Consider the following 19,467-nt stretch of genomic DNA (forward strand, 5'->3'; position numbering starts at 1 on the left):
ATATTCTCAGGGCTATCATCACTTCCAGTTCCTCCTCCTCCTTCCCACAATTCTCTCTTTCCCTACCTTTTGAATTCAGCTAGTGTAGATAATTAGGCTTTCCTATCCATGTGTACTTTCTTAATAAAATGAGTTTGTTTTGTTTAACATAAACACCACTCTCTTTCATATTCTTTTATATCTCCAATGAACTCTGCTGCACAAAGCAACTCTCTTAAGTTGATGTGGATTCTAATTGGGGTGGGTCATATAGCTGGGGATGGAATTTTCTGAAAATCTTGATGTTCAGTTTATCCTCATGGATTTTTCCTAATTCCCATCTTGTCGATCTCAGCAGGAAGCAATTTTTTTACTGTTTCTACTACAAATATAAATACTACATATTACATGCATTATTATTTGTATGATATTGAACACATATTATGTACATATACACTTCAAGTTTCCTAAAGTAACCAGCTGGTAAACAGATACATACAATACATATAAACTTATTATAAAATCCTCATCTTGCTGCCCAAATACTGTACCATATGGAGCTTGACTGTTTAATATGGATATGAATACTCTATATATTTGTGCCTACAATTTTGTATATAATTAGTTGGGTTTTTATATATATATATATAAAAAATTGACAATACATAAGCTGTTTGGGCACAAGTGGGCATTTTGGAGCAAGAGGAGGTCCAGTGTGGAAAAAGCCTGATCAGGTTGGACCCACCAAATTCCATGTATAAATATATTCAAAACAGATTTCTCCTCCACCCCTAGTCATAGCTGTGTGGCAAGAGTACATGATTTGCATGCATATGATGTATAATGACCAGAAGCTGGAGAACACAGTTCCTTGTACCTTTTTAGATAGTTGTGCAGAACAAGGAATGCAGGTGCAGCATTTTCAACCCTGCATGACAAGCTGCACCTGCCTTCTACTAAATAAGCTCCAGAGGAACAAATCTTATGTATTTGTGTTTGTCTTATTCATTGGGTTTTTATAGGTACCTGCAACAGCTAATAAGTAAATAACGATTTACCTCTGTGCACAATTACTGAGGGCAAAGCTGCCTTGCTTTGCATCTGGTATCCCTGTAAAATGCCAATGATTAAATCCGGGGCTTTTAGTTACAGGGTCTCAGGTAAATGGCTTGAGCAAAGTTACAGTCGGTGAGAGTAAACAGATGTTGCTATGACGGGCCAGTAGAATATGTTTTTATAAGGGAGCTCTTTATAGCTTACAGCCATAGACATGCAAAGGCTGCCATCCTATGCACACTTATTGAGTTCAATGAGTATATCTGAGTAGCACGTGTACTTTTTTCTGAATAACGTTATTGGCAGTTAGAGAAAGTATGCATTCAAAAGTTCATCTACTAGAGTGATAAGTCAACTTTAAGATGAATATAAATGAATTGCAACTTAAAATGTATATAAGGTGTCCATGACCAGCACTGGAGTCAAGCCAGGAAGTTCTAGTGCTAGAGCTCATAACAGAACTCGGTAAAGATCCAGAGGAGACAGAGATACATATATACCACTACCTGGCCCTCCTTTCTCTGGTCCCTTGCTAAGTCATTGCTTGCAACTGGATTGTCTGTCTCCTCCCAAATAGATCTTTCCTTCTAAGTGGTCCCCTGGCAACACAGCCTTCTGATGGTCAAATGGGCAACTCTGCACTTCTCACCAGGTCCACTGCCATCTTCACTATCAAGCCCGGGGTGTGTGTGTGTGTGTGAATGGGGAGAACTGGGGAGGAAGGTTCAGTTCAGGATGTGGTCAGAGAGATTACTGGAAGGTCCAGGCAAGGCATCTCTGAGATGGGGCTCCTTGGGCTTCTATGTGTTACTCTATGTCTTCCATTGTAATGAGATTCTCTGTTGGGTCCCTCCAAAGAGGTCTCCAGGATCTGGGTTGGATGGGATCTTGACATCCTGGATCAAATGAGTGGGGTGACTGTTTCACAAAGGCAATTTCTCCACATGATCATGTAATCGGATATAGAACCAGATGGAAATTAATGTTAATTGGTTGGTACATATAGAAACATATGTAACAATTCCCATGATTATAAAGGCGGGTGGAGAAATATGTGAAAATATGATTATAGCAATGACTGACACCTATAGCCACAGCCCCCAACATGGTTGCGTGGAAGAAGGAAGTAGGGGTTTACACATATGGATTGATGTTATGTTGCTTGGTTTTTACATACTTGTTTATTCAAACTAAATTAACACAAATGTTTAAGTTCCTGGGCAAAGTCTTAATACTTTGAATTGAGGGAAGCTAATGATTTTAAGGCATTGTTAGATTTTTACTAACAATGACCTTGTAGAAATAGTGGTGTAGAGACAAATCTGGTAGTATAAGAGCTCATCATGATGGTTCCTGTGATGTCTCTGAAAAGAATCCTTGTCCCTCTCTGTACCCTGGCACCTCCAGGCAGTCACTAATATCAATTTACCTGCCATCTAAATGCTCCACCTTTGATATTGGTATTAAACCCACAATTGAATAGTTCAACAGATACTTAGTTGCCACCACCTACTGAATATAGGGCCATAGGACTGTGCTGTACCTTGCCTAAAAGTTAAGGGCAACGAATTGGGGTGACATAATATAAGTTGCACAGAATCCCCTTGGACTAAACCACACATGCTGGACTTTGAACAAAACAAAATTTTGGTTTATTAACAAAATATAAAGACCATGAAACAGCAATGAAATAAACAATGAAAAGTTTCTTCTAGATTCTAACTTTGCCCTATTTACTAATGCAGGCGAGCTTCTCTTACATGCTACAGACTTAGATCAACCCAAAATTAGCAGTCTTTCCTTCTTTCCTCCTGGAAGATGACCAGCATGGAGTCCAGGTAGCTTCCCCAACTGAAGCATAGGATTTGGTTAAACCTATATAGGTTTTTGCCTGTGAAATTGATATGGTGGCCTACACTGCATCAGGATGTTGGCAGGAGTGAAACAAGGATCACAAAGGTTAGCCTTGGTTGTCATTTAGGAAGGAACAGTGACAAAGGAATGCAGGATGCAGGAAGGACCGCTGAGATCTTAGAGAGCAACTGAAGGTCATTCTATTAAACATTTCATGCATTTTCTTCAATTTAAAGCTAACCCTAACTTTCTCAACTCTCTATGACAGTCCAAAGTCCAAAACTGCAGGCATATATACTTACATTTATGTACCCCGCAAAGAGCAGCACTATATAGCATTATGCCCAATTTATTAGGATCAGTTGGCAGTCATAAAATAGATGTTTATAGAATAAATTCAACTTATAAAACACTGCACTTTTATTAATAATCTTCAGTCAGCTGATATGCAACCATAGCTTTTACTTAGTACTGTAAAGAACCTTGCAATGAAGTGTTATAATTTTAAACTGCTGCCATGAAGTAGGAACCCCATCAAAGAAAAGGAAACTAGCCAGCCTTGACTGATTACTTTCCTCATTGCCTGACTTCCTTTATGCTAATCAGTCACAAACAGTGGGAAAATATGATATTAGAATAAGCAAGCTTGCATGTTCCCTTTAAGGGATATTTTGGGGGATATCCCATGTACCTGTTTACCAGTGATGTAACTTCCTAAAGGATGGGGTTACCTGGCTTGTCTTCCTCCTCCTTTGTCTGGTAGTTTTCACATATTCTTCATTAAGCTTGAGGAGAGAGAGAAACATGCACATGCTTCTCTTCCAAGATAACCATTACCAAAGACTAATGGACTCCTAATCTTTCCATCTAAGCTAAAGCCTATGTTTCCTGAACATATGAAAGGTCATGAGTAAACATTCTTTATCTTTTTACCTAAGAAGATTGTCTCTGTCATTATTTGTGTCTGAGGGAAAAGGTGGGCTGGTTGATTCTCATCCAGCTCCTTGCGTTTTTATCTCTGCTAAGAAATAGGACCACAAAACTGTTCCTATGTCATTTTTAAAATACCAAATATATGAAGGCCTTCTCCTCATTCACTTTGCCCGAGCAAGGAGACTATGTCAGATATCCTGATGTCCTAGTAGATGGTGTCATTGCTCCTGCTCTGGAAAAATTCTGGAGCTGTGCCCCCCTTCCATTACATCACTGTGTATAAGCTTATTTTTGGCTCTAGTGGAACTGGTTCTACAGATGGTTCAATGCATTTCTCAAATAGGGATGGGTGAGAATTTCGATACAGTTCGCATTTCAAGCAGAATTTATCAAATTTGCACTTTCCGAATCAGTATGAGAACCGAAACACAGCCATCCTCTGAAATTTGCATTTATTAGAATTTTGTGTTGCAGTTTGCCAACTAAACAATATTTACAAAAATGCCTATATGAAGGGAAAGCGTGCATAAAAATGAATATATGAGTGAAAATAACATGCAAAATGCATTAGATAATGAGAAGTGGCTTGCAAAATGTGTACCTTTGTTAAAACTGCTTACAAAAATGAGTTTATGAGGAGAAATTCACACTAAAATGTTGGAGAATTTTCATGAGGATTTTTTTAAAAAAATGCAAATTGCTGCAGAAATGGGGAAAACTGAATTTAAGATTGGAAAAATAAAAAACGGAGAGAACAGAAATTGACAGATCTTTCCATCCCTATTCTTAAATCATAGGTCAGTGTACATTCAGAGAAAGATTTTAAGAAATTGAAGCTCAGATTGACCTAGCATCTGGGTATGTGCTGAATCATCCCCAAGTCAGGTTGAACACTTGAAAATTCAGCATGAAAAAAATCAATGCAAACTGAGCACTGCTTGTGTGAATCATCCTTTAGCCTTTCGTGATCAACTGGAAAAATTCCTACAGATTCTCTCCAGCACTAGTTTCACCTTTGGCGTTTCTAAGAGTGTGCTGAAAGAAATATAATCTCCTCTAGGACATTTTCTTTTCAGTCTGCAGCAAGGATGGGAAAAGGCATGGTAGGCTAAGGCAGTAGTTTTCAAACTGTGGCCCATGGAACTGCTGGCTTTCCTGGAGTCTAGTCTGGGACCTCAGTAATAGCAGCCAAGATTCCCAGAAGCAACTTCCCTTCCATTTTTCACCTTCCTCTGTAGCGTTCAGAGGGAAACCATTGTGTGTGCTCTAGGTTGTACTCTTCTGCACAACTGGCTCAACAGGTCTGGCCAGTCCCTTCCATGATCTAAGTTTGCACTCCAAACATATGGTCCAGAATCCTTAGCAACATGTGTCGGTTCTTCAGCAGAAAAGTTGATAGAGAAAGAATTTCCGAGAGTTTGAGAACTGCTATAGTATGGCATTATTTTTCTAAGAAGAGCACCTAGTCTATATTACAGGATGGTGCTTTATGAAAATGCTGGTCCACTTATTAGCTGGGGAACTGCACCATTTATTTCTCACTAGGTGCATACAGACTTAAGCATTAGAAGCTGTTACATTAAGAAAGGGAATTCTATGCCATTTTATCAAATTCTCAGCATTTTTCGCAAAATGCCACTGGGATTTTTTTTTCATTTTGTCCTGTCCAGCCATATCAGAGTGGAAAGGAAGGGACCTTGACTTAATCTGAAGGACGACATCTCTAACTGTGCAGAACACGTTCCTTAGTACTGCACTGCATTGTCAGCATTAGGTATGAGTGAAAAGTGCTGAGGTGTGGACTTTGAGTCTGTATGTTTTTGTCCAGAGATTAAAGAGCTATAGGTGAGGGGGGGGGGAGAAACTCAAATAATAAATGGACAGGAAAATGGATCTGTCAAATAATTTCAGAGTACAAGTATGATAAAAAATCACTTTTTAATGTTGATGTAAAGGTCATTCTCAGTTTGAACTAGGCAGCTGTGACGACTATCTTCCTTTTGATGTTATGGTTATGGGAAATAAAAATGGAAGATAACCATGTAAATGATAATCAATTAATTGATGGGAAGACGATGAGGACAGAGGATAGGAATTAACTTCATTAAGCTTTAGGGCTTGATGCTGAAATCCTATACATACTCACCTGGAAATAAGTCCATTAAACTCAGTTGGAATTCGTACATAGAACTGCAATGTGAGAGCCTGTTTTAAGATTGCCTCTACAGTATTTTCTCCATTTAATACAGGTGAGGGGAACGTTTGGCCCTCCAGATGTTGCTGAACTACAACTCCCATCATCCCTGGCCATTGGCCTTGCTTTCTATGCTGATTGGAATTGTAGTTTATCAACATCTGGAGAGCCAAATGTTCCCCAACCAGGTCTAATATATTGCTGTCTCATCATAGGATATAAATTCACTAATAGGCAAAAAACCTTGCAGTTTAAGAATGTACTTATAGCCCACAGACATTTCTATCAAACTTTAAAAAGCAGGGAAATTGGGCAGCTATGGTGAATGCACCAGGGGAGCAGGCAACCTGAACTCCTCTCTGAGATATTGTACTGCCCTACAAATTTGTCAAAATGCAACACAATTTGGGTTGGTCTTTCACAGTCCAATCCACTTCCTGTGTAGCTTGCAAGAATTTGGTAACACGTGCCTCACCACACTTCACAAACTACACTTTGTGGCTGTGGCTTCCTGATTAGGCAAGCCCAGCAGCTGGGAGTCTGGCTTTTAGAACACTGACAGTTGGTTCCTACTGAGCATGCCCAACATTATCATTGAGTTCAAGGCAAAATTTCTTAAATTATTTAAAAATCAGCCAGGCATTTTTTGTACCTTTTAAACTGCAGAATATGAAGGTCAGAGTATGGGGCAAGGTCAGTAATAGGATTACAGGTACTCTGTGAACATGGCTGTTTTTAATGGATTTCAACAGATTATGAAAATTCTTGACAGAAAAAAAGTCCAAAAGGGGTCTGATTTTCCCTCCCCTCTTTTACACTTTGAACTCTCGATTCTTTCTGACTGTTTTGTGTATTGCCATGAAAATTTAGCAGGTTGTTAAGCAGGTGTTTCTGAGTTTAGGACTATAAGTTTTGTAAGGTTTTGTTTTCAAATGAGCTATGGGAAACATCAGAATGGCATGGGGGTATTTTCAGTTTAACATAGCAGAATGTGAATCCATGCTGACTATAGTATACAGCCACTCTCATGGCTGTATAATAAAACACTTTATTTGGCAGTAAGACAAATTTATAGGCTGCAATCCTGGAACAAGATACATGTATTCTCTTTTGAAATTGAGATTTACACGGATGGAATTGAAAAATGTGCTGCTTTTCTTTTGTGTGTGTGTGTGTGTTTAAAATTTGATACATGTGATATGCAAAATAATACTTATTTGGATCAGAGATATAATAACTATCTGATGTGAGAAGGAAGCAGCCTTGACCCAACTAGGAAGCAATAGAAAAGAGTCACCCAGATCCACCACAAAAATAGTGGGGAAATTTACAGTTTTAACAAAAAAATCCCAACACATTTTATGGATGAGGCTCTTCTTGTAAGGGGAATTCTTGTCCCCCCCCCCCCAAAAAAAGGAGAGCATGTTTCCTCAGCATGTAGATTCTGTTGAGTATACTCTCCAATATTCACAATTCCCCTGAAGAAGGATTTCATGCATGGAACAAGACTGGTCATTTATGGCTTCCTTAACAGAGAGCTTTTGTTCTACCTTGATTGGGTGAAGCACATTACTCATCACATAAAATCCCACATCTACTTTTTCATTTAAAAAAAAAGTCAGGAGCAGTCTCTTCTTCATTTGCCGCTTCTCTTTTCATCATTATATCAATTTAGATTTTATATGGCAAATAAAACTCAATGTAACTAACTGCAGAGCAGAGAGAGAGAGGAGGCAAAAATAGCTTCACATTACACTGATGGTTTGTGACTTGGTTGTGGCTTTTCGTAAACTGATCTTGGGGATGTGATGGGTAGCTGAATTAAACCTTTTGTAAACCACATTGAGAATCTCTCAGGGCAATAAAGCATGATATAAGTATTTTAAATAATAATAGGAACATAGGAAGTGCCTTATACTGATTCAGATCAATGGTCTATCTAGCTCAATATTGTCTACACTGACCAGCAGCTGTTCTCCAGGATTTCAGACAGGAGTCTCTCCTAGCTCTTCTTGGAGATGCCAGGGATTCAACTTGGGACCTTCTGCATGCAAGGCAGTTGCTCTGTCATTGATGGTTATTTGGGGAAGGGCCATGGCAACCATCAAGCGCAACTTATTGTGACCTGCACCAAAGAGAGAAGATTGGGAGAAATCACTCCTGCAGAACTTCATTACACTATTCATTTATTGAAGAACAAAGATTAGAATATGGGAACTCCACCAAACTGAGTCATTACTCCAAAATTACATGAAGTTCTGGGGCACAAAGTTCTGCACTAAAAATACAGTTGGACAGATACTGAGCTGGGTTTTTCTTCAGTGTTGCTAAAAGTAAAGTCCTCTACAGAAGGCGTTTTGAAAGGCCATCCCATCTAAATACTGAAACCCAGTTTGAGGTTTTTAAAATTGTACTTGATTGTTATTTTGTGTACCAGATTGAGATTTACTTATTGTTTTGTTTTTGAGTTTTGTTTGGTACAGTTGATCCATAGTTTGTATACTGCTCCTGAGATTCTTTTGTATTGTATCTGATTTATATATGTTATTTTGTATATTGATTTTCTTTTTTGGTATTGATTTGTATTTTTGTACATAGTTTTGTTATTCTTTTGTACAATACAGAACCTTTACTTTGTACAATGTTTTGAAATTATGTTTTATTGTACTTGATTTTTTTGTACATCACATTTAGATTCTTTGAATATAAAGTGATTAAGAAACTTTGTAAATAAAATAAATAAATAAAGCAACACTACCATTGTGTTCAATTGAGGTTGCCTAAACTGTCATTCCTTTTTTGAGGCCTGATTTGCTGAAGGAGCCTTTTCTGTTGTCTGTGCATAGGCTAAATACTAATTTAAGATTCCAAACTGTGATACATTTGTCCAGCTGCCTATACACAGTGCATGTTTCCTGAGGTTATAATAGTTTTTGTTGACTTTTCAATGTATATAATCTCAAAACAATACCTGGGTATAGCTGCTGTTCTTTAAAAAGTAAAAGAGAGACAGAGCATGCCAGTAATTGTTCACGTGTACATTCCACATGTCCCTCCTCTGTTTAATATAATGTGCATGATGATGATGATGATGATAGTCATTTGTTACCTGAAGGTCTCTAACGAACAACAATGTTAGTGTTAAAAACAAAAACAAATATATTATACTATATAGTATATCATACAAGCCTTTTAAGTAGAGACCTTATTCCAGTCTGCATCTGTGTTAGCATTACTTTTTAAGATGTTTTTAAAGCTTTTTTTAAAAAAGATGTTTTGTTTTAATATGTTTTTAATAATGTTTTGGTTTTGAGCTGTTGCAAGGTATTTTTAGAGGAAGGCAATGGTAAACCACGTCTGAATACCACTTACCATAACAACCCTATTCATAGGGTCCCCATAAGTTGGAATTGACTTGAAGGCAGTCTATCATCAAGGTGTTTTTAGTGTTTTTGTTTGCTGCCCTAGGCTCCTTCTGGGAGGAAGGGCAGGATATAAATAAATAATAAAAACAAAACAATAAAACAACAAAATCCTATTACAGCCACAGGAAGCTTTAGCAGCATACTAATAACAGACAACATCATCTCAGTCTATCAAACGCCTCGGGGAAAAAAGGTAAGCCATTACCTAGTGCCAAAAAGAAGTGAAGGAAGGTGCCAGGTGAACCTAACTAGGGAGTGTATTCCACAGTTGGGGAGCCACATCTTAAAAGGCCCTCTCCCTCGTCATCACCCTCTGAGCCTCCCTTGGTGGGGGACCTGGAGAAGGGCCCCAGAAGAAGATATAATGATCTGGATAGGCATTCCAGAAGAGGCATTGAGGATATTGAGGTCCTGAGCCATAAAGAGCTTTATAGGGCAAAGTAGTACTTTGAATTGGGTTTGGAAATATACAGGAAGCCAGGGTAACTTGAACATGAATGGCATTATATGATCTGTTCTCCTTGAACCCATCAACAATAGGGTAGCTGCATTCTGCACTAATTGAAGCTTCTGAACCATTTTCAAAGGTAGCCCCACATAAAGCACATTGCAATAATCCAACCACAGCATATATTACTATAGCCATGTAGTTATCTGTACAGAGATACTGTAGTTATCTCTGTCCAGACAGGGTCGCAGTTGGGCCACCAACCTAAACTCTGTGCCATTGAGGCCACCTATGCCTCAAGCAACAGCAGTGAATCCAGGACCACCAAACTACAAACCCACTCCTTCAAAGGGAGTGTGGCCCCCAGCTAGAGCAGGCTGCACATCATTCAACCGGTCAGAAGAACCACCCACCAACAGTATCCAGTCTTATATGGATTAAGCTTCAGTTTATTAGACCCCATCCAGTCCATTATGACAACCAAGCACTGATTCTGCACATCCACTGCCTTACATGAAGAATAGGAAAAACAGAAAAGGAGCTGTGTGTCATCAGCATAGTGATGACAACACACTCCAAAACTGCATATGATCTCACTCAGCAGCTTCATGTAGATGTTAAACAATCTGGGGGACAGATGTTAAACAATCCGGGGGACAGAACTGACCCCTGTGGGACCCCATGCTGGAGAACCCATGGATCCAAGCAATGCTCCCCAAAAATACAGCCATCCATCCAAGTAAGAACAGAATTACCATAATGTTGTACCCCCAGCAATCAACTCAGTCAGTTGCCCCAGAAGGCTACCATGGCTAATGGTATCAGAAGCCGCTGAAAGATCAAGATCAACAGAATCACACTCCCCCTTGTCTCCCCTGACACAGGTCATTGTACAGAGAGACAAAGGCAGTTTCCATACTGAGCCCAGGCCTGAATCCCAACTGAAATGGGCCTAGAAAATCTCTTCTCCTCAATAACCTGGATCTGGTTGGCAACCATCCTCTCAAGAAAATTGCCCTGAAAGGGGACATTTTGCAATCTTGCAAAATATTGTATACTTGCATCAGCAGCATGCCAGAGTAGGCAGCCTCAGAAGTCATGCTCCTGGCATGAATATAAGTGCATTCAAATTTGATGGGCTGTGGTGTTTTCCTACCATCCATCACTCTGCTTGCAGGGGCTTTAAGTTTCTCCCTGTGTTCTTCTCCTGTAGCTCCAAAAGACTCAGATTTCAGGGGTTTAATTTGCACCATCTCTTCTTTTGCTGCTCCAAACCCTCTCATGTATTGGAGCAGGGATTCAGACTGTCTCCTCCTTGGCTTCCTTTGCTTGCCTACCAAATATAGTATGGCACACTGTACATGCATGTGGGAACCCCCACCCTCTCACAGGGCATCCAGGATCTCTGAGGGAAAAGGCCACGCCTTCATTGCTAAGACAAGCAAGTGTTCAGGTCTGGCCATATCACTAGGCAGAATGAAATTACTGTCTCAGGTGGCAAATACTGAGGAGCAGCAGTAGTGGCAGCCCCTTAGCTTTTTTTCCTTTGACCCTTGGCTATAACCTTCTGTTGGAGGGCAGAGATGTATGTGACACACAGCCTGGCCTGCGCCCCAGTAATTAGCTTGCTCTTCTCAGGTGTGAGGGATGACACTAACTTATTGCCTGTGTTGAAGTAAAATTCAACTGCCAGTCCAGTTGGCTCTTGAATGTGGAATGTGATGAAAAGGGCACCATCTTGTCTGTTGCTCCAGGCTGCAAAAAGTATTGGGCAGGCCTTATCAGTGTCTGTTGATGGTGCCTGTTGTGTGGCCATCTTGGCAGTTGTGGTCCTTCCATTCTTTGTCTTCCTCTATGTCTCCCTGAAGCCTGGGGTCAGGTGAGTCTTGGATCCTGCCATGTATGGAGCAGGGGTACAGTCTTGGACACACGGGCATACAGAATGCTTGCATGTGGACCCATGGCCCATATTACTTTCTTAATCAGTCCTTGTTTAGAGCCCATCTTATGGACTGTCTTTAGTTCGTGCAGTATAAATTGCAATTTTCACCAATGAGGCAAAAGCACAATCTTGTCTCTGTGCCTTATACATGTTGCTAGTACATTTTTGCATAATTTCTTGAGTACCAACAGCCCATAAGATGCCATTCCTCTCCCCACATACATTGGTCCGTGGCTTTTTTGGAAAGTCCAAGAGCCAGATCCTATGACCTGTTTTGCCAGTTCAGTGGCTTTCAAATTTAGACATTAATCATGAGACATATGCCCTGGATTTATTGTTTCCACACCTTTTCTATTATTATTGTTGTTGTTAACATCCCATTCACCCCCTAAGGTTCCAGGGCAGGTCACAACAATTTAAAACAAAACATTAAAAAGAGTTTGAAACAAATTAAAATCACAAGAATAGGATGGGTCCTAAAAATATACATCTCAGGTGTAAAAGTCCAGGGTAAAAAGGTGTGTCTTCAGCACTGTATGATGAATGTGCCAGACACACCTCTATGGGAAGGGAATCCCACAAGTTATGGGCTACCACATAATTCCCTGTCCCTGGCTACCCCCAACAGGGAATTTTAAAAGGAATTTTTACTGGGTGCCTATTTTTTCATTCAAATGGCTTGTTGCACATGGAAGTATCTCCACCATGTACAAGTCCTGACATTTCGACTGAGGCAAGAGTGGTTCAAACTAAAAAAACAAAAACAGGGAGTGAATACAGCCTTGCAAATGCATTTACACATGTTACTAGCCTAGCAAAATTCTAGCCTGTCCACCCACCAGTAAATACACAAATTAAAAATCAAATTAAAATTAAAAACTGCCACTTATGATTCACAGCCTTCTGTAGCATAATCCTTACCAAAGAAAAAAGAAAAAAAGAACAAAGATACAGAGAACTAGACAGCACAGTGTACAGGGAGAGAGATTTTGTTAAGAAGTTTTTCAGAAAAACTCTTGGTTTGTAATAACCCTAAGAATTATTGTGTAATGTCCCCTTTGTTCTACTGTGTCTATTCAGTTTCTCTAAAATTTCATAGCTCTAGAATCATAGAATAGCAGAGTTGAAAGTGGCCTATAACACCATTGAGTCCAACCCCCTGGTCAATGCAGAAATCCAAATTAAATCATACCTGACAGGTAGCTGTCCAGCTGCCTCTTGAATGTCTCCAGTGTTGGAGAGCTCACCATCTCCCTTGCTAGTCAGTGCTTCAGTGGCTTCCAATATGAATTTGTCTTCTTGGTTCATTGATTAAATGTTATATGTCCATTGTGTCCACTGGGTGTCCAAACGCTAGGAATTGGTGTCCATTGGACACAAAATTTACCTAAAAATTCTCTGCCCCCCTGAGCTTCTGAGGGTGTCAGAACAACCAAGAGAACCCCTTCTGCTGATCTTAACACCCAAGAGAGTTTTTGGGGCCTAAGTCATTTAGGCGTTAGCATGAGCACCCTGAATTGGCCTCAGAAATGAACTGGCAACCCATGAAGCTGTTTTAAAACAGGAGTTGTGTGAGATCTAAATGGAACCCCAACCAGTAATCTGGATGCTGCATTTTGGACCAATTGAAGTGTCCAAGTTGTTTTCAAGGGCAGCCCCATATATAGCACACTTCAATTGTCTAGTCTAAAAGTTACCAGGGCATAGTGACCAATTCATCTCTGTCCAGAAGAGGCCATAGCTGATGAACCAGCCAGAACTGGGAAAAGGTAGTCCTAGCCACTGAGGCCATCTGAACCTCCAGTAACAGTGCTGAATCCAGGAGCACCCCCATGATCTCCTGGTCTTGAGAACTCAGGACACATAACACCTCTGTCTTTTCAGCATTCAGCTTCAGTTTATTGGCCTACATCCAGCCCATCACCACATCTAAGCACTGGTTTAATACCTCAAACACCTCTCCAATTCAGAAAGAACAGAGTGATAAAGCTATGTGTCATATGCATATAGATACATCAGTGGTTCTTAACCTTTTGGGGAGATCATGGACCATTTTGAGAATCTGATGAAAGTTATTGATCCCCATAAATAAATAAATAAAATTTATTTTATGGCATTGGGCTTTTTGTGTGTGTGCCTGGTTCACGAACCCCCTGAAGGTTAACCAACCCTGAGATAGAAGATACCTGTCGGAAGGCAGAGCTGGGGTCCCAATCCTGGGGAGCTGGATCCCGGAGAGTTGGGAGAAGAGTATTCGGATGGATGGCAGAGGGAAGGGGGAGGAACTTCCCCCCTTTGGAGCGAAGACGAAACAGAGGAACTGCCAGTGATAAGGTTGCTTAGCAACAGGGAGCCTGAGCCCTCCCTGGACATTCTCACGCCTCCCCCTCTTTCAGGCTCAGAGCAAGAGGGGGAAGAGGGAGGGCTGCTCACAGCCGAAAAGCGGGGAGGCAGTTTACCATCAGCCCCTCCCCTATCCCCCATCCTGGAATCGGAAACTTCAGAAGAGGAGGGGGTGATGCTTCCCCCCTCACCGCGCACACGCAGACAGCTGAAAAGACAGGAGAGAAGGGGGGGAAGGCGGGCAGTACCTGAGGGGCAGTTAAGGAGGAGTGAAAGATTGCGCGCCCGTTTGGCCCCTTCTTAAAGAACAGGCGGGAAGAAGTCCCTTGCTCTGTCAACTTTCTCCCAGTGCCGCAGGACCTGTATCCCTGTATTGATTCATGAGAAAACGCAGTCTTTGTTTGGACATTACCCTAATAAAACACGAATTAACTACAATCGTTGGTCTGGTTCCTGAGTCACATCCTGGGCCTGACAATACTTCATGCCAAATCTTCTGATGACAACCCCCACCTCTCTGAGATGCTCCAGAAGGATACCATGGTCAACAGTATCAAAAGCTGCCAAGAGATTAAGGAGAATGAGCAGAATCATACTCCTACCAACAAATATAATTAACCAGGATGACCGAGGTGGTTTTAATACCTGAAGTCAGACTGAAATGGATCTAAGTACCTAGAATGGATCCAAGTAATCTATGTCCACTTTCTCCCTTTAAGATATGTAGAATGTATTTACCCATAATGGAGAACTATTACAAATGATAAATTCTCCTAGTTGCACGAATGGGGTATACAAAGATTTTCTTACCTTTTACATGGTTTTTCACCCTACCATTTATCGTTTGCTTCTTTTACATACATAAGGAAAGGTTTGAACAGTTGGCTGTTTTTCAGGGAGGAGAAGGTAATATGAGAAAGGCATAATTCCCTGTGGTGGGCACACTCCTCTACTATCATTTCCATTTATGAGTTTGCAAGTTTTTGCAGTGCTTCCAAAACTGGACCAGAGATGCCCACTGAGTGAATATGTGCATACAGCCGGCATTAAAAGCTCTGTTATATCACCTTCAACAACTGTTTGTCCCAGTATAAATGTAACATTAACATTAGAGTGTGAATGTAACATTAATGCCATAATCATGATGCATGCTGGGAATGTACTATGCACTTCCCTCCCCCGGTTTTTTCTCTCTCCTGTATGAATTCACCCCTTTCCCTTCCATAGTCTACTTTTAATCATGGCATACCATGGCATATATGTTGGTCATAGTCATGGTCACATGTAATCAAGATAGTTTGCAAATCCACTTAAGACCATGATTGCAAACTATGGTTAGAAGGGCTTTCTATTAATGACGTTTAATACCGACACAGATGTAACACTACACCATGTTTAGAGCAAATCATGGAAAAGAGAGGGGAATTTGTGTGGGATAGGTGAAGAGAGTATTAAGGGGAGTGAGTGTATGAGCTTCCTGGTACATACTGTGTCTTGGAATTCCAGATTTGCAGCTGGTGTTTGTTTACAGTCATTGACAGGTGTGCACATTTTCAAAATACTACAACCATTATAGATATAGATCTTACACTCTAGCCTCAAGAAGGACAAATAATTGCTATGTACATCTAGATTATGCTTGAGGTTAGAATGTTTTCAATTCTTTTTTCTAGAGGAAAAAAATCAATGTTTTGCAATTACAGAACTTTGGATGCAAACGTACAAAGTTGTCAAACAAATTGCCATCACTGGCTATGTATGAATCAGTTAAGCATTTTTTTTAGCGGTTCAGTACTGGATGATAATAAGTGATAAGATCACACAATATATGACAAGTTTCCATTTGACTGCTGCTGGCTTCATGGGAGCTATATGGTAACCAATGGGGTGGAAAAGGCAGATATTGATGGCAAACAGGAGCTGGTGAACTGATATTTACAGAAGCTGCTATTACTACTTAAATACCATGGATAATCTCTAGAGTATTGTTGAGAAGTGACTTAACCGTCAATCTTTTTTTTTTTTTAAACCTCCTATAGTTTTTATGATAATAAATTATACTCACCAACTCCTGACTTTTCAGGAACACTGGCAGTGTAAATGTCCTTGGTAAATTTAGGTTCATTGTCATTGATATCATGGATTTTAATGATAAATTCTGATTCAGGCTCCACTTGTCTTCCAGTCTTTCGGTCTATAGCCTTGGCACGTAGCACATACAGGGACTTTTCTTCTCTGTCCAGCTTTTTTGCTGCGTGAATATCTCCTGTATTTTCATCTATAACAAATAGACTGCCGGCCCCATCTCCTGTTAATATGTATTTTAAATTTCCATCTCCTTTATCTTGGTCAGTGTGTAGCTTCAGGGATGTACAAAAAGAAAAAGAAGAAAAGAAACACTCTATAAATATATGCATTGTTATTATGGACCAAATTTTGCAGCACATACGAATAAGTCTCTACAAATCTTTTCTGTAATTGAGGTCACGGTAGTTATCTCCTGACTCACTGTTGCCAGGAAAAATTACAAAAGTAAGATTTTGGTCACACATCCAAAATAACTCTAACAAATGGATAAAGGACACAAGAGGATGCAGAAGATAAGATAGTGGCATTTAAACAATATGATGGCGATTCTAATATAACTTCCCCACACACAATCTTTCAGAAACTTGCTGCTTTCAGGGGGAAAAAAGCTATTGACTCGCGTTCAGTCAGATAAAAACGTAAGATGAAAACTAGGTCAGGATCCAAAGAGCTGCTTCGGGTATACCGACAGGCTTTTGAAACTTCCCCTCAGTTTCGAAAGAGGGTTGTTGGAAGCTGCTGTTTGAACACCACAAATTCAAAGCCCCCTTGGGAACGCAGAACTAGTCAATTGTTTTAATTCTAAAACTAGTTTCTCTAGAATAGTAAGGAGCAAATGGCATTTAAGGGTTAGAATTTTCACAGGAAGTCAAAAGTGGGAACCCTCAGGATGTAGCCCTCCACGCCTCCTTGTCAGGCCCTCTATTGGAACACTCTCCAAGCCATTCCCCTCCTCAGGCCACTCCCCCTCCACCCAGACTGTGTCCCTCATGGATCCTGTTGCACACCTTCCTCAACTGCTTTTACCTGGCTGGAATGTGTCCTTGAACTGTGCTTCCTGTTGGGATGAAGGATGGATAGAGGTGAGTGTGTGAAATCCCCTGACTTTTGGCCACATTACACTATACATTTATTCCACTATTATTCCACTTTAAACAGTCATGGCTTTTCCCAAAGGATCCTGGGAAAAGTAGTTTGTGAAGTGCACTGAGAGCTGTTGCTATGTGCCTTCAAGTCGATTACGACTTATGGCAACCCTATGAATCAGCGACCTCCAATGGCATCTGTCGTGAACCACCCTGCTCAGATCTTATAAGTTCGGGTCTGTGGCTTCCTTTATGGAATCAATCCATCTCTTGTTTGGCCTTCCTCTTTTTCTACTCCCTGCTGTTTTCCCCGGCATTATTGTCGTTTCTAGTGAATAGTGGAGTCTATTTTCCTCACAGAGCTACAGTTCTCCTAGTGGTTTAACAGTCAGTCTTTCTTCCTAGAGAACTCTGGAACTGTAGCTCTGTCAGGGAAATAGAAGTCTGCTAACAACTCTCAGCACCCTTCACAAGCTACACTTCCCAGGATTCTTTGGGGGAAGCCACAACTGTTTGAACTGGAATAGTGGAATAAATGTATGGTGTGAATAGGGCCTTTGTGTGGTTGAAAACTACCCTACTGTAGAAGTGTCCTATCCATTGCTCCACCCACTTTTACATCTGGTTCCCCCCACATTGCAATATCCCCCCCTCATCCATGAGGGAAATGTGTTCCTTGGGCTGAAAATGTTTCCCCAACCCTGCAGTAAGTGAAAGTTCTAGTCTCAAGTGCAACCGGAAACCTGCATGGCACTTACCAGAGCCTCATTTGAATATCTGCTACCCCCTTCCACATTCCATCTGAGGAATGTGACCAGAGGCAGACTCCATGGCTTCAATGTGGCCAGCTTTTTTCCCACCCACACTGCTTGCTCTACCCTTCGCACACCACATTTCACAAATAGCCAGGGCCAGAGCCCTTTTAGCTATCAGCAGAAATGTTATATATGGCAAGGCAATATGCTGCCTCTTTGCAGCAAATTCAATATGGCTTTTTAAAGAGGTAGTCAGAAGGAATGCTAAACATCTCATGATCAAAGATGCACTCATTAGAATCAATAGCACTGCCACATGATTTACCTCTTCCTGGGCTGCTCCAATTCAGACTGCCACTAGGGATTACATATTTAAAGTCTTTCTTACTTCGAGTAGCAGCTCATGTGGCTATGGACCTGTCCTGCCAAGACCTGCATACCTGCAGCTTACCTGGATGTGGCTGGGATGGTTTAGGATGGCAGTAAGATCAGAGCTGTGCTGGTGCATCGGTGAGAGCACTGGACTGGCTCTGCTGGTGTGCCTGTGCAGCCCTGACCTTGCCAGTACCCTGCCCCACCCCAGCCCTACCTAGGTAAGCTGCAGCAGCGCTGGTGTTGGGAGGGTGGCTCAACAGCTCCACTCCACCACCCGGGCTTCAGTAGCTTACATCAAACCCTTTTGCCCATGAAGGGTTAGCAAATCAGCAAGAACAGTTCTGGCCTAGCCTTCTGTCAGTAATACTTATGTTCTGGATGCAGGGAGCCCCCATCCCATGGGAGAGCATTCAGACATAATGACTCCCTACCGCTGTATTTTGAATGTGTGCTTCAACTGGGCAAGTTTGTGTCCTCCCAAGGTTTTCATCCCCCCCCCCAAGGATTTGGTTCACTTATTAAATGTACGTGTTGTCTCTGCCAGACTTGAACTCTTCCTGGCTCCTGCCAGTCCTCATAAAGAAGAAGACCATATCAGGCCCAAGTCAGGCTGGCTTGTCCACACAATTACATACTTCTAATTCCCATCTTTTACTCCTTCTGTGAATGCTTCTGAGCCAGTCATCCTGAAGCTTATCTTTAAAACTTCACTCAAAGATAGAGATGGATGGTGGTTGTGATACTTCAGGTTTAGCAGTGCCCGTCTAACAAGGAAAGCGGGGACACTGTCAGTGTACAGAGCAAGCACCACCTGCTATCCAAGGTATGAATTCCCAAATATGCCATGATTTGAGCATTCATTTTAACTGAGATTGTAGTCATGCAAGCCATCTCTGTCCTCCAGTAGCAGTATAATCATTCCATATAACATTGATCATAGTAATATGACATCTTTTACTTTGTACCAGATGTTAGCATCTTCCCCCGCCC

General features: G+C 41.0%; 1 protein-coding gene across 1 annotated transcript in view; it reads right to left on the reverse strand.

The window, feature by feature from the left end:
* Positions 1-19,467, reverse strand: part of CDH9 (cadherin 9) — a 200,761-nt gene that overhangs the window by 88,001 nt on the left and 93,293 nt on the right. The window contains exon 3 of the mRNA XM_061589995.1: positions 16,240-16,534. Coding sequence (XP_061445979.1) covers positions 16,240-16,534 — 295 coding nt within the window. The remainder of the gene's footprint in view (positions 1-16,239; positions 16,535-19,467) is intronic.

This window comes from Rhineura floridana, chromosome 1 (assembly GCF_030035675.1).
Source record: "Rhineura floridana isolate rRhiFlo1 chromosome 1, rRhiFlo1.hap2, whole genome shotgun sequence".
Lineage (NCBI taxonomy): Eukaryota > Metazoa > Chordata > Lepidosauria > Squamata > Rhineuridae > Rhineura > Rhineura floridana.